General features: G+C 49.9%; 1 protein-coding gene across 3 annotated transcripts in view; it reads right to left on the bottom strand.

Annotated features, from left to right (window-relative positions):
- Positions 1-24,878, bottom strand: part of Adamts17 (ADAM metallopeptidase with thrombospondin type 1 motif 17) — a 356,834-nt gene that overhangs the window by 103,890 nt on the left and 228,066 nt on the right. For all 3 annotated transcript variants that reach the window (XM_023709886.1, XM_004623253.2, XM_023709894.1), the window contains exons 13-15: positions 21,027-21,190; positions 13,099-13,226; positions 2,649-2,769 (exon numbers count right to left, since the gene is read on the bottom strand). In XM_023709886.1, the coding sequence (XP_023565654.1) occupies positions 2,649-2,769; positions 13,099-13,226; positions 21,027-21,190 (413 nt within the window). The remainder of the gene's footprint in view (positions 1-2,648; positions 2,770-13,098; positions 13,227-21,026; positions 21,191-24,878) is intronic.

Here is a 24,878-nt window from a genome sequence, read left to right as displayed (position 1 = left end):
AGGGACATCAGTCCAGGTGTGGCCAAGATGTCCATGTCCATTGGAACACCAAGCTGCGTCGATTCCTTCTAAAGCCAAAGCCCTCATCTGTTTAGACTTGGGAGGCCACAGTCTGGAGGGTAACAGACACCTTCTACTTGGGACACCGTTTCCCCAGATGCTGCCCCGGGGTGTCTCCTGACCCGCAGTGAGAACTGCTGGGCCTTCTGCTTGACTGTCTCTGACACTCACCCTGAGAGAGTTCATTCTAGATTCTCAATTCATAAACTCTGGTAAGAGGACTCACAAGAGTTCAGGCAGGGGTTAGGACTTCATACGACTGGGCAAATAGCCTGCATTCAATTTGGTTTTATCTTTGTGCTATGGTATTTCTCTTTGATAGTGACCCCGAAGGGTGATAAGATGTCCCTCCTTCCCTCATTCCCTGGCACTTGGTGCAGATGAAAGTTACCTTCCTATCTGTACTGACAGGATTATCGCAGCCACTCAGCTGGCTCGCTCAGATGTCAAATGACCTGGGTTTCTTTTTTTTTTTTTTTTCTTCAAGATTTTTAAAGCAAGTCTCCTATGAATGTGCTTTTCTCCTCCAGCCTTCATGTCCTTCCTGACCTGGGTCACTAGTTAATTTCTATTGGTCCCTCATGGCTTGAGGCTAGCTCGAGTGTCTGCAGGCCTGGATGAGGTGCCACATGAAGTATGGCACCAAGAACACCTCTGCTGAGCTTCCGCTATGCCACATCACAGGGGCTCATCCGGGGGGGTCTTCATGTTGGCTGTGATGGACATGTGACAGTGACCGTCCCTTTCTGTGTGCCTTGTGTTTAACATACATGGTACTTTGTGTTTAAGACACCACTTTGCACACACGTTTGTTAGGGGAATGGACTTGTGGACGACCCTTTGCCAGTCCCTTTGTCTACATTCATGCCAGGGGGTCAGACCCCGACTCCAGGTTTGTGTTTAACTGTATTCTGTCAAGCAGGCAGCCAGCCACCCAGCCACGTGGGAACAAATGCCACACACAGACTTCCGCTAAGCAGAGTCCCTGCTGACATGGCTTTTTGCTCACAGGCTCCAATGCTGAGGATTTGAGAAGAACAGCCTTGTGCTTTACAATGAACACCTGCCATTTAGTTATCACTGGGAATTTCAGAACATTTACAAGACAGTGACGCTAACACGTGCCTGTGTTTCTCCAAAGGAAGTTTCTAAGGCTTTTGTGCTTCCCAAGTTATGAGGAAGCATACTCTTAAGCTCCAAGTCACGGTGGGGACAGTGGTTACCCCAAGAAGGTTCCCCGCAGGATGTGTCCTTCCATGAAGGACCCTCTGCCAGGGCTATATAGGCCTGACCTTACCAAGCAGGAGGCTACACCTTCTAAACAGAGAGGAGGCCCAGCACAGGGTGAATGCAGGGAGAGAGGATGGGGAGAAAGGCTGCTACTGTGATAGGTGAGGGTGCTGCTTAGGCCAGAAGGCCAGAGAACAGTAGAGTTCTGGAAGAGAGAGGTCACTTTTACTCCTCATGTGGGGACTGGTAAATGAGTTGCTTAGGTGCATGTGGTGGAGATTTGTAAAGGTGTGTGGCAGAACCTTCTTCAGTGTTCAACTGAAGCGCAGGGGTGGGTATGACTGTGTTCAACCCATCTACCATAGAGTGGTGCTATTGCTGCAAGTCCGTCTATTGGAGCTTGGCATAACATTCAAATTAAATAAAGGGTTCCGATGCTTGTCTCTTTTTTTTTGGGGGGGGGGGAAGTAAAGGAATTGGTAACCCCTCAGGAAATGGAGACTTTTGTCCCAAGCTGCTGGCATAGTTCCAGTAGACAAGGTCAGAGTCACCTGGCCAACCCTGAAGCTGGGGTACTCGCACTGACCCTTTCATTAAGTATCATTGACAGATACCACTGGCTGTCACAAACTGGTGTCCTCCAGGGCAGGGGATCTGAAAACCTTGTCACTTCTAAACAAAGCGGCCTAAAGCTGCGAAGCTGGCGGGAACAGGAAGTCCTGCCAGATGAATGCTGAGGTGCTGCGCGAGGATGCGGCTTGGAGAGGCCTAGGTTTGGAAGCAGGCTCCTTGGGTGCTCTGGGGTGCCCGGTGGCAGAGGCATCTGAAGCTTTCTCGTGAACATTTTATAGCTGCATGTAGATACTATCTTAATTTAGCAACAGGAAATTCCAGAACAGAGAAAAGTGTGCCCACCTCTGAGTAAAAATGACGTGGAGGTGCCTTTGCCACCTTCTCTGCCCACACAAAAGATGGCCTGCGGCCAGGGATATAGCCCACAGGCACAGTACCCGCCTGGCAAGCACAAAGTCATGGGTTCGATTCCTAGTATCAAAAACAAACAAACCAAAACAAAATGAGATGGCCTGACAGGAAGCTGACGTGCAGCGAGCTAAGTGCCACTGACTCATGGAGGGTGCGGCCACGTTGCCCAGCTTCAGCAGCTGTCTCCTTGCACGGGGGCAAAGTGGGCACCTCTAGGAACTTAAACGCAGCCTTCCTCCTCGCCTTTCAGAAAGGAAATGGAGGTGGCGGCTCAGCAATCCGCTGTCACCTGGTCCTTAGATGAGAAAGACAGGGCTGCAGGAAGCCCTCAGCTCTGGGGCCAAGGAGGCCCGTGGAGCCGGTTCAGTACTCACCAGTCCCCCGGGAGTGGCTGAAGTCACCCTTCACCACGCGGCAGGTCTTGCCATCCCCATTGCAGACCCCACACCGGTCTTCCTTGGCTGCAGAGCCGATGGTGCCATCACAGCCAATTTTCTAGGGAACCAGAGGGCAGAGTTACTTTAAGAGTCGGAGGGATTCTAAAGCAGATGCCCCAAGGACTGATTTTCCATCAGGCCCAACAGGGACAGCGTCTGGGGCCCCAAACTTCAGAAGTTCGAGAAAATACTTTAATTCTTTTAAATTCAGAAGAGAAAATAAATGAATAGAAGGCATCTTGGATCATACTTAGTCTGTTCTCACATCATTCTTGAGAATTTTTTTTTTAATGTATTTTGTGCAGGGTCTCACTATGCAGCTCGGACTCAAAGTGATCGCCCTGTTTTCAGCCTCATCAGCACTGGGATTATAGGTGGGTGCCACCACGCCCGGACTTGGTTGCCAGCACAGCGCGTCCAATGCGCTACCTTGCCAGCCCTTCTCACATCATTCTTAACTACATATATTTCTAGCATATGCTTGGGAGGGAAGGGCCGCAGAGGAGTCCTGAAGACCTGGCTCCACACTAGGGCGGGTGAGGCAGAGGCCCTGGTAGGAAGTAAAGGGGGCTCCCATACACCAGCTGGAGTGGCACAATTTCCCATGACCAGTGTTCATGTTGGGGCCACGCGGGTCACCCGGTCTTGGCTGAGTAGCCAACAGTCTAAACCTACAGAAGAACCTACACTGGTGTCAGCTGAGAAGGGCAGGCCCAGAGCCCGTGGAGGCAGCGCCAGGTATGGGCCCTAGCCCACACCTAGGAGACCTGGTCAGCTGAAGTCCACGAGGCTAAAATCTTGTAAGTGATTTCTAGGATCAGAGGGAAGGCAGCCCCCACCCTGGGTGGGTCTGGGCTGCACAGCTGTAGGTTCATGAGTAGTAGGAACTAGAAATTACTGCTTTTCTCTACTACCACCCCCCTAAACAGATATACACACTCATGCATGTGTGTTGCATCTGGGGGACTTTTGTAATCTGCAAAGTAACCTGAGTTTACATTAGATAAAGACTGGGTGCTTATTCACTAAATTGCTTTCAATGTTCCTCTTTATTTTTGTCTAAGGCAAACCTTCCCAGAATAAAATAGCCCTGCACCCCAGCCACACACTGGTGCTTCAGGCTATAAAGGAAACCAGGCTACCAGGCTGAGCAGTTTAGCTCTTTCCCGAGCTTCTCAAGATAGGCACAGGCTGTGTGCTGCCCTCCAGTTCCACTCCCCATTCTGGGCAGGACTCGAGCAACGCCACATGGACAGCAGGTCTGTGGAGGCCAGTGCCAAGCCTGGGAGGTGCAGTGGACGAGGGGCCTCTGCTTCATCACGCTGGCCATGCTCTGACAGGCGGGGGCACCAGACTCATCGGACAGGCTGTTAAAACACTCACTGCTAAATCTCACCCTGGAGTTTCTGATGCACACAGCAGGGCAGGCCTGACTTTGCATTTCTAACAACTTCCCAGGTGATGTTGACAATGTTGCCCTGGGACCACCCTCCAGGAACCATTATACTTGTGTTTGCTAATTCAGATGGTTCGATGAGTGGTTTTCCTACTCAAAATTCCAGAGCCTTATCCTGAGATGTTTTGCTTCTTTGGGAAGCAATTAATGGAGAATTATTACTGTGTTCCCCAAAGGGGCTGGATAATTGAATATATTTCAGTAAAGACTGAGATGTAGTAAGAGCTGAGCTAGTTTAATCCACAAAACATCATTACAAACACTAGAAAAGGCAGCCTTTGAAAAAGGGATCACACTTGTGGCTGGTCAAGGGCAACCTTGGAGGTTTTCGTGGCCCTAGTCAGGTGTGGAGCCAGTGCATCAGAGTGGATTTTGTGGCACCTGGAGGTTAGGTGACATGCAAAGATACAGATGAAACCTGTACTAATAAAAACTGAAACACACAGATGTGAGTGGTAGTCAGCAGTGACACCGTGTTGGGCCAGACAGCCCTGTAACCTGGGGGACACCAGCTGTGACAGAGCTTCTTCATCTAGCCTCCCAGCTGCCACTGCCACTTGCTCAGTGTAAGCTCCTAGGGCGAAGCATACAAAGTGTCCAAGCACCGAAATCTCGCTCAAAGCAGAGTCCAGTAAATGTCCCTGTGCCGAGCCTGGGCACTAGGTGTGTGCTGCTCCGTGTGCTGCTTCAGAGCTCCACCGTCACGGTATCCAGACTGGGGGCCAGCCACAGGGTGACCACCACCACAGCTGCCCCCTGCGCTAGCTCTGCGTGGCCCTGGGACCCGGCCCCTGGGCTTTCCCACCTCTCTCAGGCGCTCAGAGCTCTACATCTTCCCTTCATAGGCTCCCTTTGATCTTCAAGACACATCTCTGTTCTGTCACTGGCGGTCTCGAACTTCGTGCCTGGCTTGTCTGGCACCTCAGGATTTCCTGATCAAACAACTTCTGCATACCTCACGTAGTCCGGGCAGCTTCTCCAGCTCTAATGTGGGGTCTCTTGTGAGTTATCTGCCTCTCCCCGTAGCCACACTGTTCCACAGAAGGTCCCTCAGCCAGTGCCAGTGTCTGGCCTGAGAATGTGTCCGATGAAGATCTGATGCATTAATCAACCACATTCCACTTGGTGCTTTCTGCTACATCTGCATTCGGTCTCTTATCAGCTCTTCACCAGGCCCCGTGCCTGGCAGTCAGGTTCCCCCGCATGCCTCATCCCCTAGCAGATCCTTAGCCACAGAGCACTGGGTCGTACCGTCTTGGTTTTCCTGTTCCACTACGCACATGCACAGTGGCTGGCGAGGTGCTGAGACGCAGCGCATCTTCAAAACAGGCATAAAAATGACGACTTCCTACCAAGATAAACCCTGAACAAAACTGGAAGTTTTAGAGACCTTGCTTTTGAGAATGGCGGCCCTGCCTTTTTTCTTTGGGACACTCAGGCATCGATTCCTCTTCTAACCTGAGGACACTTAGTTCTCTCAAACTTAGATGGGGATTTTCTTGCAGAGTTTTTTTTTTTTTTTTTAAGTGTATCCTACTTCAGCCTATTAGCACTGTCGACTTAAGAACAAACGATACGGACAGATATAGGTGGACATATACAGATAGGTTTTTTCCATGAAGTGAGTTCACTTTCAGTCTGCTATAATATCCACCCACACATCTTCACACTGAAAATGCAGCATTATCAAGCCTTACTAAATCAGAGTGGATTAATCCCTTTTATCTCCACAGTTCTTACAGTGTTTTCAGGCAGCTTCTGGAGATTTGCTTTGGATTACGATGTCTGTTTCCCTCTCACTTCTTTTGCACATATGAGGGGCAACTGAAATATATGAATGTTTAACTTTTGAACATTTATTACAGTAAAAGACATGGTGTCGTTAATCTCCCTCCAAGTACTCCCTTCCGGCTTCAAACACACCAACCCCATCATTCTTGTCACTGTCCAAAGCAGTTCTGAAAACGTGCCTTCCCAAGTGTCCTCAGGAAGCATGATCAAAAGGAATGCTGCTGTCAAGTGCCATCTGAGGCAAAGCAGGCTCGTCACAGCACCAGTGCGTGCCTGCCCTCCACATTCACTGGAGCTGGCAATGTGTGACCAGTGGCTCTTCTTCAAAGTCAATGTGACCTTGAAATGTAAACATTTGGAATCAACTCAGGAAACTGACGCAGCCAGGACAACACACCTAAAGATACTCATGGAAGAGGATGTCCAGAACTATGGATTGTGGCAAGAATGGGGGGATAAAGCTGTTTGAAGCGAGGAGAAGGACTCAGGGGGAGGCTAAAGGCATTGTGTCCTAGTGTAAAATAAACTTTTAAAACCATTAAACATGTACTGTACTTATAGACCACACCTCCTGTCAGGTAGAATGAACCCGGCAGGTTGCCAATGAGCCATCAGGATGCGGCCAGAGAGAGGCACGTAGGCTGATGGTGAGCCCTGGAGCATGCTGGGTAGGCAGTCTACCATTACCCTCTGGCACCTTATTTGCTTCATGAAATCAGTAGCTGCCTTTAACTACTACCTCATCCTGTCTGCTATTTGGAGGGCGACACCAACTTCTTCTTTGGGTTTTAAGTGCATGCAGATCTGGGCCAGCTGCACAGCTGTCAGGCCAGGATTTATTTGGCTCCTGGTAATTACCACCATGGCCTATAATACTCCTCTTCCCCAATCTTGACTTCATCCTTGTTTTGCTAAACTACATGTAATTTCTCCAGAATGAATATATGGAAAATCAAATTTCTGAGTTCTTCTACATCTCAAAATTACTTTATTTTTGCCCATGTGCTTGACTAATAGCATGGGTTTATGGTGAATTCTACAATTGCACCAATTTTCTGCTAGGGTCAGTTTTCCTATTTATTTTTTTTTTTAGTCTTTCCTGTCCATGCTGCCGATTTTCTTCAAATAGCTGATGATCTCTGGTCGCTCACCCCAACGGGGGCATGAGGAACAGCAAGGCCAATGGAAGGAGACCTCTAAATGATGGTGGCTAGTGCAGCGTTAGACATTTCCTTTCCAGATTAATGGGCGGGAAGCTGGAGTCTACCCTACACCCATAAGGGTAGGTGTCTCGAGCAGGAAAGCCCTGCCTCCAGCACTAGTTTTTCATGAACAATGCCCTCCTACTCTGGAAGGGAGCCACCAGTATTTTCCCCAGCAGCCCACATGGCCAGAGACAAGCAGGACTGGGCATAGCCAACAACACTCTCTGTCGCCTTTGGCTCATCTCATTGTTTTTCGCCAACTCTTCACGTCCAACCTCCATACCCAAGTCTAGGACTCTCAGGTTGAGCTTTCTTTTCAGTTGTGACTCTCCACTTGTTCCAGCTCTGAGCTCTGTTACTTAGTTCCTTCAGTGACATGTCCATTTATTAGTTGTCCAAAGAGAAATGGAGTGATCCTCTTGTCTGTTGTTACGGATCCTGCTCTACTGCCTTTGCCTGGGAGGCATAGAGGGGTGTTGTCCACAAAAGTTTGACACTTCCAACCACACTGTGGAGACGCCAGCTGTGGGGTCATGGTGTGGCACAGGCACAAGGGAGGGCACTGCTGAAATCAGACCCAAGCATCACTGCCCAGTATGTCGCCCTGCATTGTTATTATCTCTTTTCAGAGAGGTACTCCAAGGCCAGACTCTCTTCCAATTCGTTATGCCACCAGTAATTTTGCTCAGCTCTGTACACACCATGGGAGGCCAAATAAGTCCTGACACCGAAAACAGTCCATTGAAATGAGCTCCAGATTCCAGACCCACTCCAGTCCCTTCAGGTAACGCATCCACTCATACACCCACTCATTACTTCAATTGTTTTCTCAATATGATACCAAAGGCTCCCATGTGGCCCAGCTCTTAGCGAAGAACAGATTAAGCAGACACAATTGTTCCACTGAAGAGACTTACAGGCTCTGTGTTTCCCTTGGTGGTCACTGAGCCCAGGCTATGCACACAAATTGTGGTCCTAAGGAAGTCAGACCCTGATCTGCCAACAGTGTGCACAAGCTAACAAAGCATTAAAGAAAGTCCAAGCGTGTCTGGGCCTCAGGTACAGTTGGACCTGGCTGCTGCCGACTGCTAAGGCTACGTGTCAGTGTGACTCACGCATCGTACGTCAGTAGCGCCAGAAGCAAGTTTCATTTAAAGACCTATTCCCCTGGCTTCTCAGCTTCTGCAGGCCAAGAGCAGGAATCATTAATGATGGGATTCTTGATTTATAGGGCCTTGCTGAAAAATAGACAATGTTTGTGTTTCTACCCCTTCAGTCCCCTCCCACTTTTATGAGTGCTGTTAAGTTTAATTTCAGCATGTTAAGCAATTTGTGACTCACTGGAATGAAACTTAACTCAGGCCTCACAAAATGGAATAAAATGATATTTCCATGTTTCATGTTATGGTTTGAATCAGCCTGCTATTTGCAGCTTGGTGGAACCTACTCGGAGTGCCATGTAGGAAGGAGCCTCTATCCTACTGACTAGTTACTGTGTCTCTGGAAAGTTCCCGGTGTCCCTCTGCTACCCCAAAATAGCAAATTTATAGCTGAAGAAAAGAGAAGGAAAAGCTTCCCCTAAGTACGCCATGGTGATATTTCTACATGCAGTGGGGATGATTTCTATTTTTTATCCATTGTGGTTTAATTATAACAGTGAATATAGATTCTTTGTCAACTATACCTGAGATTTTTAAAAATGATGATTGCTATCTTTTTAACCAGTTTTCCTTGACTTACTCATTCACAAGAACCACAGGAATCGAGAACATTCTAGTTAACAGTTATTGAACGTGGCATAATGTATTTGTAGTATTGGATTTACAAATCTATGTATGGATGCTCAGCTGGGGTTTCAAGAGATTTAGGGATCAGCTGATGCAGTGCGGCGGGAGGTGAGAACGCATGGCCGCTGTGTGTGTAGGTGAGCTGGCCCAGCTGAGTAACTTGAAATCCTTACTCATGTGTCCACGCACAGTGACATGCCTGTAATTCCTCCTTCCGATTAAGCTACACTTATTAAATAAACGCACTGTCTAAAGATTTCCCCGCTGAAAAAAAGAATCAGCTGAGGTTAATCCTCAGGGTTTCTCTGAAGAAAGAAAAATGTTCGAATAACAGCAGGTGATCTCTAAATTCCTGCAGAAAGCACGTTGTTTCTTAGGGTCTCCACCTAAGTGCCTGCAGGTGGTGCTGCTGCCACCTAGTGGCAGGGTGGCTTTTCTGCCATGATGAATGGGCTGCCCGGAGGCAGAGGTCACCAGGGCGCATGCCTCGAGAGGAGAAGGCCAATGTGTGTCCTCCTCATTGGCCAGGTGAGGCCCCTGAGGGGTGTTAGAACACCACAGAGCACAGCAAAAGGAGTCACTGCCTGCACCTCTGGGTCCCTGACTCTGCTTGGTTAGTGCCAGGCTCGCTGCAGGTGACAACAGACGCAATGACAACAGCGTGAGGACCATGGAGACAGATTGGGCGTGGTCTGTGGAGATGGGGTGGTGGCTGGGATGGGAAGACACTGCCTCCGCGCCGTTGCATCACATCAACAATGGACTGAACAAAGTTTGTGTTCTCCCCAAAAGTGTGTGTCGAACTCCAAAACCCAAGCGTGTCCGGAAGCCCGGCTTTTGGAGGTGATTAGTGCTTTTTTAAGATGCCAAAGAGCTCTCTTTCTGCTGTTTGAGGACACAATAAATCAACGGTCTGCAACCCGGTTGAGGACCCTCACCAGAGCCAGGTGGCTCCTGGACCTTGGCTTCGGCCCCCATGACGCCGAGAAGTAGGTGTAGGAGCGATCCAGCCTATAGTGCTACGTTATAGCAGCCAGACCGATGAAGACAACACCTATTTGCAGCGCGGGATCAGGTTCCCTGGTGCCAGATGTCTGCAGACTTAACACCATCCAAATGAACGGCAGCTTGACCTCGTTCCATCAGCTAAAGAACCGACAGTTGTTCAGTCACAGTGCGGGAAAGACTTCCCAGTTAAAATGCTGGGATCAAAACCAAGGTCATGGAAATGCCCACTGGCACACAGCAGTAGGGGCTGAAATCATGTCTGGTAGAAACACCTTCCCCCACTCGCTCGGGAATTCAACGTTCTTAGAAATACCTCCCTGCTGGCAAGAGACCACAGAAGGTGCTGGCAAAGGGCGAGCGGTGGCCCGGCTGGTGTTGCCCTGAAGGCCACCAGAGCTCTGACTTGGGAAGCTGTTAGTAAAAGAACGTAGGTGGCCGGGCTGCAGCACACGTGGGCCTGCAGGATGGGCCAAGCAAGTGTGCAACTTGGGAAGGAAACAAAGCCCGCACTGAGCTTCCCAGCAGGCTTGCTGAGGACTGTCAGCAAGGCCTTGTTCCAGGACTAGTGATAAGAGCCCTGCCCAGCCTGCCCCAGGGCCGGGGCCTGCATGTTCTGTGCTTGGAGCAAGCAGCCCTGAGGGCCCAGCGTGAGCACCTTGGCCTCCCTCCCTGGGAGCCCGCCTGGCCAGCACTCTCAGGCACCACACATTCATCACCCACACTTAGCCATATCTGATGACAAAGCCAGGCAGGGCCCAAGGAGCCTGGGTTTCGTCAAGCTTTACCCTAAAAACTCCCAGCCTGGGCCTAACTTGGACTTGGCAGGGAAGCTATGGCAGAGACCATCCTAGACTGCACTCTTGCAGCTACACTGGCTGCCTCTCTTCTGTCATTCATGCTCCAGTGTCGCGAGGCCTACCCTGTGGTAGGCGCTGGAGCAGCAAAGAGAATAAAGCAGGCCCGCTGCTTGCAGTGGACCTGGGGCTCAGCAGCCAGGCTCTGCACCTTCATCATCGAGGGAGGATTTTTTTATTATTTTATATTTTATACGGTAGTACTGGGTCTACAAGGTCTCATTATGTACATTAGACTTATAGTAATCTGCCTGTTTTTAGCTTCCCAAGAGCCGGGATTACAGGCGTGTGCCACCACGGCCAGTCTCAATGTCCGTCTCAGCAGGGAAGGGACCGGCATGGCACGCTAGAGATTGAACCCCGTATTTTTATTTTTTTAATTTTAAAAAATTTATGTATTTGGTACAGGGTCTCTCTACACAGCTTGGACTTGTAGTGCTCTTCCTGTCCTAGCCTCGCCAGTGCTGGGATTACAGGCATGTGCCACCATGCCTGGTTTCAGTGGCCAGCACTGTGGCACAGCATGTGGTACCTGAGGGATCAAACCTAGATCCTTGTGCTTGCCAGGCAGGTGCTTAGGCCACTGCACTATTCCTATAGCCCCTCCAGGGAGGACTGAATTCTCTTCCCCATGACCCAGAGATCCTCATTTTTTTTTTCAGCTATTTTTAAGTTTTCCCAGAAATGAAGGGTTGAGGATGAGTATCAGCTCTGGAAGACATGGAGACTGAAGCCACAAGAGCTGATTGGCGGGCCAGGGAGATGGCTTAGTAGAGTAAGCAGTTGCCAGGCAAGCGCAGGGTCCCGAGTTCCCCGGTACTGTAAAAAAAAAAAAAAAAAAAAAAGACCTGCTTGGCTCTAGAAAACATGTTGTTCTTTTCCTAGTAAGATTGGAAGGCCCTTCAGAGGTGCTCGCGTGGAGGATTCCTTGATTAAATTAACACAAGGGATAGTCACAGAGGTCAAGCCAGGATGTGTAAAAACTGAAAGAAACAGCCGATTTCCTTCCTATGTCAAATGGCTGGAACTCCTGGGCTGCCATCGCCAACAGTCCCTGGCTGCCCCACATGCTGTGACATGGCAAGGACTGTGGCTGCGGCAAGAGAGCAGGTGTCCCTCACCAGGGAAGACAGGCTCCTGGGTGCTGTGGTCGGAAGAGTGTGTCCTCCAAACTCCCATGCTGAGGTTCTCACTCCTGGGGTGCCAGTGGTCAGGGCCCAAATGCTGAACCCTTGAGGAGAAGAGCAGAGCCTTATACAAGTGGCTGCTGAGAGCTTCCTGTCCCCCTCTGGGATATGAGAGCAGGACAAGAAGGCGCCACCTCTGGGAAAGGAGCCCTCATCAGATGCGGAGTCTCAGGGTGCCTTCACCTCACACTTTGCAGCCTCCCAAACTATGTTTCATCGTACATACTGCCCAACCCGCCACGGAGCCCTGTCGCAGCAGCCTCGAGGGACCCAGCCACTGGGGTCTCTTGCATGCTTACACTGCAGTCATTAGGAGATGGCACCTGCTGTGGCGCAGGACATCACTTTAGTGCTGCCCCTCAGACGCAGAAAACTCGAGGTCTCCTGACCCATTTCAGGTGCTCCCACAATCACAGGATACTTATTCTCACAGACACACAGGCTGCACAGCTGACCTCTGCCTCGCGGGGGCCACGGCCCTGGGCTGGGGGGCACAGGCCGCCGGTGGCAGCTGGCTCCGGTGGATTTCACCCAAGGGGAGGATGCATTTTCTTCTCTCTTCCCTCTCTGCTTCGTTTGGACCTTCTTACATGGCATTCACCAGTGCTCCAATAAGTCACAGATACCCAACATCAAGGTGGGTTTAGGGATTTTATTATTCCATCAGGTAGAATGTTCCAGAAAAGCCAGGCACATCTGCCACCCTGTGTAGCACCCACAAAGGTATTTTCCTAGGCCTAGTAATTTTTTTGCAAGTAAAGAGAACACAACTTGCCCATGCATTCTCTAGTCTTTATTTTGGCACCTGCCTGCTTCTTTTATTTTGATTGCTAAAGCAACTTAAAAAGATTTGAGATGATCCTGCTGCTGCTCTTCTACCACCCAGTTCGCGGGGGCCTGCTGTGGGTGCTGTGCTCTGTCACTGCCGAGAGCACTGCTGCACGCCAGGCCCTGCTGGCTGAAGGAGGCAGCGCCAGTAGGTGTCCTTTTGGGAAAATCCATACCCTCACCTCCTGAGCCCTCACCTCCATGCCGAACCCCTTTGGGGAGAGGAAGTTTCCTTGCAAAGCTCACCAAGGACATAAGGAAAAGCGCTCACCTGGCACCTGCCATGCACACAGAGGTCTGTCTCGTAGGGTCCGCAGGGCGTGCCGTCTAGAACCCTGTCGGCCACCAGCAGCGGTGCCTCCTTCCCGAGGGGTGAGCAGTAGAGTTCACAAGGCTTATCTGAGGAGGGAAAGGTTGGCAGGTGTTGAGATGGGAAGGGGGCTGTGAGGCTCGCAGGATGCAGGCATGTACAGGTGATGGGCAGCCCGAAGAAGACAGACTGGCGTGGGCAAAGGTCTCAGCAGCTCAGCACAAGTCCTCAGGTAGGCACGTACATAAGCATGCATGCACGCAGACTCCTCTGGACTCTTAAACCAGCACCTCGAAAAAGACTAAGAATCAGGCTCGCAAAAGCGTGGGGAGGAGCTCTGGGTTTCCTTCACTGCGCTTAGGCTGTGCAAAGATGCAGCACTGCTTTTCTTGTAGGCATTAAATGCACTGGGCTGGAGAAAGGCACAGCTGCGAGCTGTCCCTATCCAGGCAGGCTGTGTGTGCATCAAGGCTGAGCCCAGGAGCTGCCCCGAGGCGGAAGAAAGGTTGAAGGACCCTCCGTGAGGAGCACGGTCCAGGGCATCTCCATGACAGCGGCTTCTACTACAAGCCTTCACATTCTCCCTAGCTGCTGGGCAATAGCTTCAGAGCCAGACACAAGGCACAGAGGTTCTGGAAGACAGCAAGCAGGACTGAGGGACTGAAGGTGACCTGGGGACCCCTAGGACAACTCCTACAGCCATGTCCCCAGAAAGATGGCAGTCCCAGGTCCTGCTGCCCCTGGAACCATGAGTTTCCAGAACACACCAAGTTCATGTGCCTTTGCGTAGGCCGGTGACAGTGAACCTTACAGAGGCCGAGTGCCCGACCTTTAACCTCAAACGCACTTGTGTTGCCAGGTGCCAACACTGTAGCTAAACCAGAATACCGAAGCTTTTAGTTTAGAAACGACCGTTATCTGGGGCTCAGCTGCTGGGGCAACTTGGCTCTTGTGCCAACAGAGGGGGTTCCCTGTACTCCCTGTGGCACGATGCTATACGTTTGCCACCACTGGCCTAGGCTGTTCCCTCTGCTTGCAAATCCTTCCTTGTACCTGGCTTTATAGAAAGCTGCCACTACCCAGGGAGCTACTGTCATACCCAGATTTCTCTCTTCTCCTACCATCCCTGCAGTGGGATAGGATAGGTGTCACTATGTACACTCTGCCTAAATCTCCATCCAGGCTTTTGGCTCATAAATTTGCAAATAACAACAGCTTGTTTTACCATCCATTTACATGCAGTAAATCTTACATTCAAAGGAATCTATGTAAGGCAGCTATAGAATGCAACAAGGAGGAATTCTAATTACAGGTGAAGCATCCCTAATCCCCTAATCCAAAATTCAAAATACTCTAACTTCTAAAACTTCTTGAGTCCTATGATAACATGAAAAGTACAAAATTTAATACCTGACCTCCTGTGATTGGTTAAAGCACAGGTACACTAAAAATATTGTATAAATCACCTGAGGGCTATAGGGTGTGTAGGAAACCTCAGAATTTAGACTTGGGTCCTATCCCCAAGATATCTCATTGCCTATGTGCTAGCAGTCCCAAATTTTAAAACATCAAATTTGACATCCTTGATGTCAGAGTCCTAAGCACTCTGAAGAACCTAAGTTCAGTAAAGGTTCTTGAATAAATGAATAGAAGACTCCTATCCCCAGTCCAAATCCTAATTCTCACGCCATTGATGGATTACATCGCAAAGGAAACCTGCAACGAGTGGGAGAACTTTGTGCAGCCAGCTGGGTCCTCATCTCCACCATCAGCCTTCCCCAGTGGGTGCTTCTAGTGGTTCTAGGTAAGCAAAGGGCAGGGCAGAGAACGGCTTATATAGCAGATGCGGTCTTGGCATCCCAGCTGGAAGCTTTATCAGAGGAAATACGCTCAACTCAGTTCTTCCAGCCTGTTGCAGGGCAAACTTTACTTGGAAGAGTAGCCTCCGTAGATGTAGTTCCTTAGGTAGGCAAGTAAGAGAGCCCTGACCCTGACCCAAGGCGGTAGGCATGCCTTGAGCCCCTCCTTCAGAGCAGCCTGCGGACAGACGCTGCTGGAGGAAGAATGATGAGTGAAGTGTGCTCGCTGAGGCCCCAGGGGTCTCACAGACAAGCGCAGACCAAATCCCAGATGTGCACACGTGACAAGTTCCACGAGGTGGGGGGTGAGCTCACGGAGCACGGGGTGTAACCCGGATGTAATGACTCATTTCCTTTGCGGCACGGGGGGGGGGGGCGAGGGTCCCTCCATTGAGAAGGGCCCAAGGAAGCAGCCCGAAGAAAGACAGCTGTGGAAGATGGAGCCAGCAACTGAGGTCAGCTTCCAGGGAGCTCAGGTGACAAGAATACTGATGTGCTCTTTGGGTCCTTAGAGGTTTCCCATGTGTACCTTCGGAGCTGGTGGGACAGAAGCAGCAACACGGCCGGCCCTTTAGTCTGTGTGGACTGGGAGGCCTACTCTACACACTGTGCTGCTGCTGCTGCTGCTGCTGTTTCACTGTAAGGAAGGGTACCTTGACCAAAGTGGCTTCAAACCGTATTCTAATTACCCTTAGAATGACATCCTGGGAGGAACTGGGCTTTGAGCTAATTAATTCAGCAGCAATCACAGTGATGATAAAAACATAATGACATTTATAAGCCATTACATGCCGGACAGCAAGCTAAGCAGCGTCTGCACATTTCAGGTGCATGCTGTCACTGCTCCATCACACACAGGGACCCGTGGCGTGTGCACAGTGGCCTTCGAGGGGAGGGCTACACTCTGACCTCTTCACCCCAGCCTGCTTCGCTTGACCATTTTTGTTTATATTCTTTGAATGGGGAACTCTTGAGCCACCCAAATACCAAGGGGCAAAATAGCATCGCTGAAAACAAACACCAGGTGTGTGGGTGCTCTGACTTCTGGGTGTATACTTTCATTAGCAGAACGAAATGGGATAGAAGTAGAAAAATAGACACTGCTTCGGGGAAAGCTAGAAAGGCCAGCCTGGGAAGGTGTGAAGGTGGTCTGGGCTCTCCCTGTGAGCACCAGGGAGGTGGAGGCTCCGCAAGGCAGGTGGAGCAGGCGCCACTGCATGACGCGCACCATAACCCAACTGCACCCAGTTGTCCCACATGAGGACACTGCCCTCTGCAGCTCAGGAATCCTGGGATAACCAGGCTCCAGAACAAAGAGCAGAGGTGGGCTTTCTGTCCTCAGCCTGGCTGGATTTTCCACTGTTTGCCCATCTCCCTTTCTGAGGACTGTGCTCCGAATTCAGGGTGTGGCCCACGTTTACGGAGGAACAGTGTTAGCCCCCAAAGGATCAGAGCAGAACTTTTTTTACATGCCAGAAGGAAGCGCAGGGTCCTCACAGCTCTTCGCATAGTCCTTCCGGTCTGCCATAGTTAGGATCTTCATATCATGGAGAAGAAACCCCAGTAACTAACCATGAACGATACGCTGCAGCGTGAGCAGACTCTCACATTCCTGCTGGTTGCAAAGGTGGGCAAATCATAAACCGTTACACAGCGATACACTAAGGACAGAGGCTGGGACTTCCCTCCTGCATGGCTGGTGTGACCTGAGATGACGCTTCGACTCAGCCTGCCATCAGGACTTCTGACGGGAGGAAGCCGACACAGGGCAGAGAAGATGGGTCCAGAGGCCTGAGAGTCATGCGGCTGCCTCTGGGTGGTAGAGGTGTAGAGGATTCTTACTGGCGCACTGCGCTAATGAGAAATTTGTAGAGCACAGCACTCCTGCAGCTCTCTCTGCCAGCAATTATGAAGTCTTGCCAGGGTGCCATGTAATTTTTTTAAAATATATTTAGTACAGAGTCTACAGGGTCTTACTACACAGGTCTGACTCATAGAGATTCTCCTGTTTTCAGCCTTCTAAGGGCTGGGATTACAGGCGTGTGCCTCCATGCCCAGTCTCAGTTGCTGTCTCAGCATGCCCTGGGGGCAGGACTGGCATGGCATGCTGGGGATCAAACTTGGCCGCTGTAATTTTGAGACCATCACAAGTGAGTATCCAAGCTCTGCCTGGCCTTAGGTAGAAGACACAGTTGAGGAGGCTACTCAGCCTCCTGTCCCCAGAACTACCCACCAGGACTTCATTACTAGCTCTCTGTAGCCAGCTCTCAGTTGACTAGACCAGCAGTGACCACCAGCTAGTAGCTGGACCAATGAGATTCTCTCTTCTCACTATGACCTCACAGTCAAGCCTCAGTTGATTGGACCAGCATTGATCACCTGACAGCATTTGGACCAAGGAATCTCTCTACTGAGATCTCAGTACTGGAGTTCATACACAGAGTAGTCATTTCTCTTCCTGCTGATGGATACCAGAGAAAACTTACACTGCCTTATGTGTAATCAAGAGATTCCAAGTGTTTTCTTATATCTGTGGCATATACAGTGGACAGCAAAACCAAGCTTTACTGACATGCATTGGTCCTTGAGCAACAGTGCTGTATTTAGGGTCCCTGGTAGAGATGTCCAGCTATCTCTAGAGTACCTTCCTGGATTCCACCAGGGCTATTACCATTTGGTTGATTTCATTGTTTTTGCTTTTCTAATGCTAAAGTCCTTTGAATTCTGCACTACATCTGGCCCCCCAAAATTTGGATAAAGGATGTAGATTTATATAAGATATGCTACGGGTTGCCCTATTAGCCTACATGCAGGCACATTGTCAGAAAGGCAGACTGCAGTTAGGGCAAGAGGATGTGGCTCCATCTGTAAGCTGTCGCTAGAGAAAGGGTATGACATCTTCAGAGGTCTTGGCCCTGGCCCTTCAACCTGGCCCTTGGGTCCTTGAAGATACTCTCTGCTCATTAAGCAACCAAGGACAGCTTGGCTAAGCTGTGGTTAGAAAGCCTTTGCCATCACAGCCCTCATCCCTTCAGAGGCTCAGACCTGGAGAGGACTTTGCCATGCCAGGGAGAAAGGGCTGGGAAAACACCGCCCCATCCAGACACAGCCTAGAGAGTCCATGGAGAAGGCAGGAATAGGGTGGGGTTGGCAAGCAGCCAGCTCAGTTGGTTTCTGTCTGAAGGCTTTTCCACCCAGAAATCTTTTCTAATGAGAGTTTTTGTCTTCTTTTAGAGGTGGGTATGGCTTTGTGGTCCTGTGTTTTCCCTTGGAAAACCTACCTCTGCAAGAATTCTGAGAGGTGGGGGAGGGGAAGGGGACAGGAGAGAGGGAGAGAAGAGGGAGAGGAGGAGAGAGAGAGGGAGGGAGGGAGATGGAGAGCGGGGCGGGAGAGAGAGGGAGGGGGGAGAGAGAAAGAGAAGAAAAATTATTGCTTTGCCTTTCTTGAACCATGCGTCACTCAGCAAAGAATTCTGCAGCGATAGCAGAGCTATGAATAGGGCAGTCATAATGGGCTGCACAAGGGCCCAGGGCCCGACCACAGGAATCGTTCCTATCAGGACTGAGCTAGAATTGTGCCTTTCAGAAAGTGGGTTTCGAGAGGAACACGTAGAAGCTGCCTTCTGAATTGGCCATTATTTTGCTTCTACCCTTGTGAAATGTTCCTTTTAAAAAATGCTGGCTTCTGTTTATAATTGGGAGAGAAATGAAACCAAATATGCAAAAAATCATGACAATTCCACTCCAGAGGAGGACGTGTGTAGCTGCCCTGACTGAGCCCTGGACCCAGGGTCTCTCCTTCAAAGGCAAACACTTACGGCCTGTTGGCTGTCCTTATCAAGCAGGGATGTACTTTTTAGATCAAAGGCGGCGACATACTAGCACAATTATTTATTACTTGGGCAGAAACAAACAAAAAGCAAGTGGGTGTAAAGTTGCATTCTAAACCCAGTGAGGTCCCAAGGGGACCTGTGAGGCTTCCAGAATGGGAGTCTGGTTGGACAGAAGTCTCAGCCACCGCGACAATAAGGGAACCAAAGAGCTCATGCACCCAAAAGTGGTTAGAAGGAAAATAGAGGCTTAAGCTGGGCTTGGAGGAATCTGTGGAAAAACACACTGAAGCGGGATTTCTGCATTGAACAAAGGCGGCAGGAGAACTGAAGCGAGGAACCGAGGAAAGAATAACAACTTTGTGCGGAGCGGGTGGAAATGAAAAGGGGCGAGTCTACCTCAGACCTGATTTCAGGAAAGGAGGGGTGGACAAGAGGCCTAGAAGGTGCTTTCTCTGACCTCGTAGGGAAAGCAGAAGGCTTGGAAGCCTTCTCTGTTGCCGTCTCACTCCCAGGGAGCAGTCTAGATGTACTGACACGGGTGGGAGTCCCCTGCCTTGTTCTGCCCTAGAATGATGCTCAGGCACACAGGCTGGGGACCGTGCAGACCCTGCGCCTCCAGCTGCTCACGTTCCTTTTGGGAGCAGGGACCTCCCCCTCCTTGTCTGCAGGGGAAGTCAAGGCCACAAAGACTGAGCTCTCAAATTCTGTTTTGTGACACCCAAAGGTGGAATTCTTCTTCAAAAAGGATAATGTCCAGGGGAGCTCTCCAATACTTGAAAATCAGTCCCCTCATGAGGTACTTGGCACTACCTGTTATGATTTAGATTCGAGAACATCATGTGTTACTTTACAAGTCAGCTTCCAGCTAACGAGTTAGGGTTTTCAGGCTAAAATCTAACTGCAGATCTAGGGCTGGGGAGATGGCTCAGTGGAATAAGCGCAAGGGCCTGAGTTCAATCCCCTGTTCCACACACACACACACACACACACACACACACACACACACACAAAAAGAGCTGCAGATCTAAAGCTGCTACAGCTAGCAGCGTCTGGGCCTATGCACATTTGAACTTGTCATCACAGATAGCAGAATGGAAATTTCAAAGGTTCTTCGCATCACAGGGAAGAAATCTAAGATCTGGCACTAGGAAGTGATTCTTCCACTAAAATCTTCAGAGGATGTCTGGAAACCTGGCCCTCTTACTTTCATTCTTCTTAAAGCTCCCTCACTCAGAACCCAAGAAGTCATGCTTTTGTCTTAAGTATTGGGAGCCAGGTGACATCTGGTTATGTTCAGAGTTAACGTTACTCCTCCGGAATCGGGGCTGGCTCCCTTCCTTGCTTGTGATCTTAGATGTATCGCATAACCAGTCTCCCCTTTTCTTCTGCACCCCTCGCGCTGCATACCCAGCGGGGTGGTGTATGTAATGCTAACTCAGGTCTGGCTCACAGTGTGCTCAGTGGTGGGACTGTAATGTCAGCGCACAACGTGAAGGCACATCTCCTAAAGAGGAACAGAGTTTTCAGCAGAAAAAGAAAACCTAAAACTTGGCCCTGGCGTCCTCACCTACAATGAAAAAAAAAAAAATCATGAATTCTACAGAGCAACGATCCACTCCCTGTAGTTTCTGCAGTCACTGGCAAGGCTGCGGCAACCCAGGGGCACACAGTCTCTTGATTTGGGAGAAAGTTCTTGCAAAGCAAATACAATGGGAACTGACTGTCATCTTTCCCAGACAGTACACTATTGTCCACTTGTCCCCAAAGAGTGAAACCTATCCAGAATGAGCCAGGAAAGGCAACCCAGGGGGCATCTTTGCAGCGAAGCAAGACAGTACACACACAAACACATCGCCCTGCGTCTCAGAACCCTGTCCTCCTCAAAGTCTGTCTTGGTCGCTCTGCATGTGGCATCAGGTGGCAGGCTGCCAGCACACCCACCTCGCTGCAGCTGGGGTGCAGAATGAATCTGGCTTGCTGCCTGCAGGAGACAGCTGTTCTTGGGAGATCTTAGAGTTGGATCATTCAAGATCAACCCCCTCCTCCAGAAGTGGGCCATGGCTGTGTTGGGTATCGGGAGGGAACATTGCACTGGGCAAGTGTGGGGGGCACCCTGAGAGTTTCCCTATAAGGTTTTTATGGTTCCTGGGGGAGAAGAACAGGAAGCCACTGTGACAGGCCAGGCCACACCCTTTACCATCAATCACCACTGCTGTCAACAGGCCCTTCTTGCTGGTCAGTCTGTCGTGAGCCTGGCACTGCTGGTCCCGGAAGCTGGGCAGACCCTTGGGGCAGGGAAGGTTCTCGCAGACTGCGTGCTCCACACTGGCGCCCAAGCAGTGTGTGCCGCCGGGCCCAGGCCTAGGAGGAGAGAGAAGATCTGCATTAACCAGGTGGTCGGGCAAAAACAGCAAGGCACTCTGCTGTCCCTCGTGCCACGAGGCTGTGGGGGTGGGGCAAGCTCCTGACCACCCTGTGCCCTCATGGACCACATCTGTGGGATCCTAGACCCATACTGAAGGCATGCCGTCATGACTTGGCAGAAAGACGCAGCCCGGGACTGTAAATCAAGGTCATATGGAAACGGCACAGGCAGTTATCAGGGGAGAAAAAAATGCACAAGTTGTTTCTGGAACCTAAAAGTCAGCTCTTTGTAACTCTGAAAGCCCTAAGGGAATTTTTAATGATTTTAAAACCATATTTCATTTCCCTAAAATGAAGACCTTTAAGTGGCCTACAGGTATAGCCTGGAGATGGACAAGTTTTAGGATGAATAAATGAATGCTCTCATTTAGAATGAAACAAACCCAAGGGACTAATTTGCTGGATCATACACGGGCTCACTGAGCTGGAGCGTCCTGGCTGGGGGGTGGGTCTCCCAGGGCCAGTGAGAGGTCAAGGTGGCAGTCCTAAAGCCTGGGAACTCTGTGTCCAAACTACGGTTTTCAGCAGCTCTAGAAAGCAGGCTGTGTTCCTGACCAAGTCCCCACCTATGAGGGTCACGGGCAGAGCAGCGGGAGGCAGCACTGGCTGCTACCATGTGGCTCTGCCCAGCTCTGCCGAACACTCTGGGCCAACCTTGGAGAACGGTGACCTGGACTGCCCCAGTGGGTCACTTCACCTCTGTCGTGCCAGGAGCACAGTGATGGAGTAAGAGGCTTTGTGTTTGCCCTCTGTGCTTTTTACTGAAATTCAGCATAAGAAAAAAAAAAAAAAAAAATGGAGGCAACTGAAAGCACATAAGATCCAAAAGGTACAGTAGATTTTTTTTTTTTTTTTTTTTTTTTAGTACCAGGGATTGAACTCAGAACCTTGCACTTGCCAGGCAAGCGCTTATTCTACTGAGCCATCTCCCCAACCCAGGTACAATAGATATTGTGAAAGGGAAAGAAACTCCTCAAAAAGAGAAAACAAATGGGATGGGGGAAAGGAGAAAAGAAGAAAGAAAAAAATATATATATGCACAAACACACAAGATAGCTAAGGTAATTGTACCACCAGTTTCCATGAGCTCACTGGAAGGAAGGAGCAGTTAGTGCTTATACTGTTTGGTCGGTTTATACGCCTATCTCTGCTAATCTGAGACACTACTTTGAAGATACAATATGCAGTATAACAATCATTTTTAATCTCCTGTCATCTTGTTTTGAAATTCTATATCATTTTTATAAATTCTTTTTAAGGAAAAAAATGGGTTTAACTCATAATTACTCCATGAATTTTTACTAACTGTATCAGCCGGCAGCGCAGTATTTTGGAGACGCTTGCCCATTCTTGGGGGTCTTTTTCTCCCTTTGCCATTTCTTGTGCTTAAATAGCAAGGACACCCTGTAATCACAGCTTTGGGGGGAAACAACCGATGGAGGGGACAGAAGTCTGCAAGCTTTTATGTCTACAACACAGGTCAGTGAAGCTTTTTAGGTAAAGGGTGAGAGAGGATAGTTGTAGTTTTGTGGGACATACAGTCCAGCGACAGAACCACTCAACTGACTCGGCCTCTGTAGCGTGAGGACGCTCAGAGGCAGCTGTGAAAGAGTGAGCATGGCTGTGTACCAATAAAACTTTATTTATAAAACCAGGCGGCAAGCCAGATTTGGACTACAGACCAGTTTGCCAGCTCCTGACCTAGATGTCTTGGAGAAAATGTCTCAGGTAGAAGGAAGGGTATATCTCTCTCCAACTCTTAGGGACAATTCCACCCCCAAGGGAATGGGAGAAGCCTAGGGAGATCATAAACACTTGTGGCCATGGCAGAGTCCTGAGGACTCCCGTGCCATAAAGTAGTAGGAAGGTTTACACAACATCTGGCCCAAAGAGCTGCGAGGACCAGGAGGAGAGACATCCCCATGACAAGAGGTAAGTTCCATTACTAGGGACCATTGCAGATAGCATATAGTTATATGTTAAAATCGTAACGCTGGGTGCCTCAGAATGTAACTTTATAGGACCACTGAGGATGCAAATGTGAAGTCACAGAGGGGTGGGTGACCTCCTGATCCACTGTGACTAGTGTTCTTATAGTAAGGAGACACACACACGGGCACACTACGAGAAGATCAAAGCAGAGATGTTGATGCTTCTACACGGTAAGGAACACTAGAAATTGTCAGTAAAAATACCGTAAGCGGGAGAGAGGTGTGGACCACCTGTGCTGCGGCTCAGGTGGAGGCAGCGCCTCTCCTGCTGACTCCTAGCCTCCTGCGCTGTGAGAAACCAAATTGCTGCTGTTTAAGCCACCAGCCTATGCTACTTCATCATGGTAGTCCCAGCAAAATGACTGAGCAGACATCTCAGGGAACAGATGAAGCTTTATAGAGCTCAGACTTAGGGAAAGTGGATCAGAGCCTGAAGGGATGAGGCGCCCCGAATGGACTGGAAACAGTGCTCAGAAGGACACATTAGCTTGGTTTCTAGAATAAAGGAAGCTGTACCTACTTAAGGTGTGGATGGTAAATTGGAGACGGCATGCAGCTAACTTCCTGAGTTGTCTCTGAGCTTCATTTCACCTTCAGCTTTATCCATTTCTACCAACTAACTCTCCAGATTTCTGTCTGATGAGCCCATCTACACCAAGCACCTTCATGCCAGCCAGTGGTGGTGATGGGGAGACTAGGTGTGGGACAAGAGAACCGTCAGAGCCAGAATAATGTAGGACTGGAAGGTGGCAGCCACAGGACACCAGGCCACTAGTGTGCCTTTCTCTCCATCCCCGGCTGACACTGTTTCTTCCTCCGCCCAGCGTCTCCCATGGTGGGCCTCCTCCAGCCTCCTGTCTGGTGCACTGCTTCACCACCCTCACTCCCACTCCTAACCCACTCCTAACCCTCTGTCCACTCTTGCCACCTCTGTTCACCTTCTTCTCCACTTGGAGTCTCTCCTCATCTTGCTCAGGTCTGGCCTGAGCTGCTTCCCATCCACCTTGTGTGTTGGCCAGCTGGGTCCCTGCAGCTGATCCACAGCCTCCAGCAGCGAAGCCTGCACAGGAGCCTCTTCAATAGCCAATGAACTAAACTGCATCAGTAGCAGATATCATCATAAAACAACCAAGAACAGAAGTGACAACAGGGAAGGTGGCAGTGCAGGAAGTACCAGGAACCCAACTCTCTACCTAAACAACTGTACTGTCAAAAGCTATCTGAAGGAAAAGCATTGAAATTATAGAGTCCATTTGAAAGCTTGCAGGTTCTGAGGAGAAAGCTTCCTTAGTGAACTGCAGTTAATTTGGTTCAATTTCAGTCTTGGGTGGGGAGGCGGCTAGTATTCTCCTCCATCTCCTCCATCTTGGTAGGCAGCCACGATGCAGCTTGCAGGAGCCAGGGGCATAATAAGGACCTCATCCTCCAGATGTCTGGCTTTCATGTCCTGAGTGTTGATGGCTGCCCTTAACTGCTGGGGTGGTGGACACGGGTGCAAGCTTTACCAGGGGAAGCCGCTTTCACAGGTTTCAAGGAGTAAAGCTCCCGCCCGCTTTTCCCTCCTAGGGAATTTAAGGATTAAGATCAGCTATTAAAAGCAACTATGTCCAAGAGGAGTTTGAAGGCTAGACAGA

This window comes from Octodon degus, unplaced genomic scaffold, assembly GCF_000260255.1.
Source record: "Octodon degus isolate 3935 unplaced genomic scaffold, OctDeg1.0 scaffold00002, whole genome shotgun sequence".
NCBI lineage: Eukaryota > Metazoa > Chordata > Mammalia > Rodentia > Octodontidae > Octodon > Octodon degus.
This window is presented reverse-complemented; position numbering and strand designations above follow the sequence as displayed.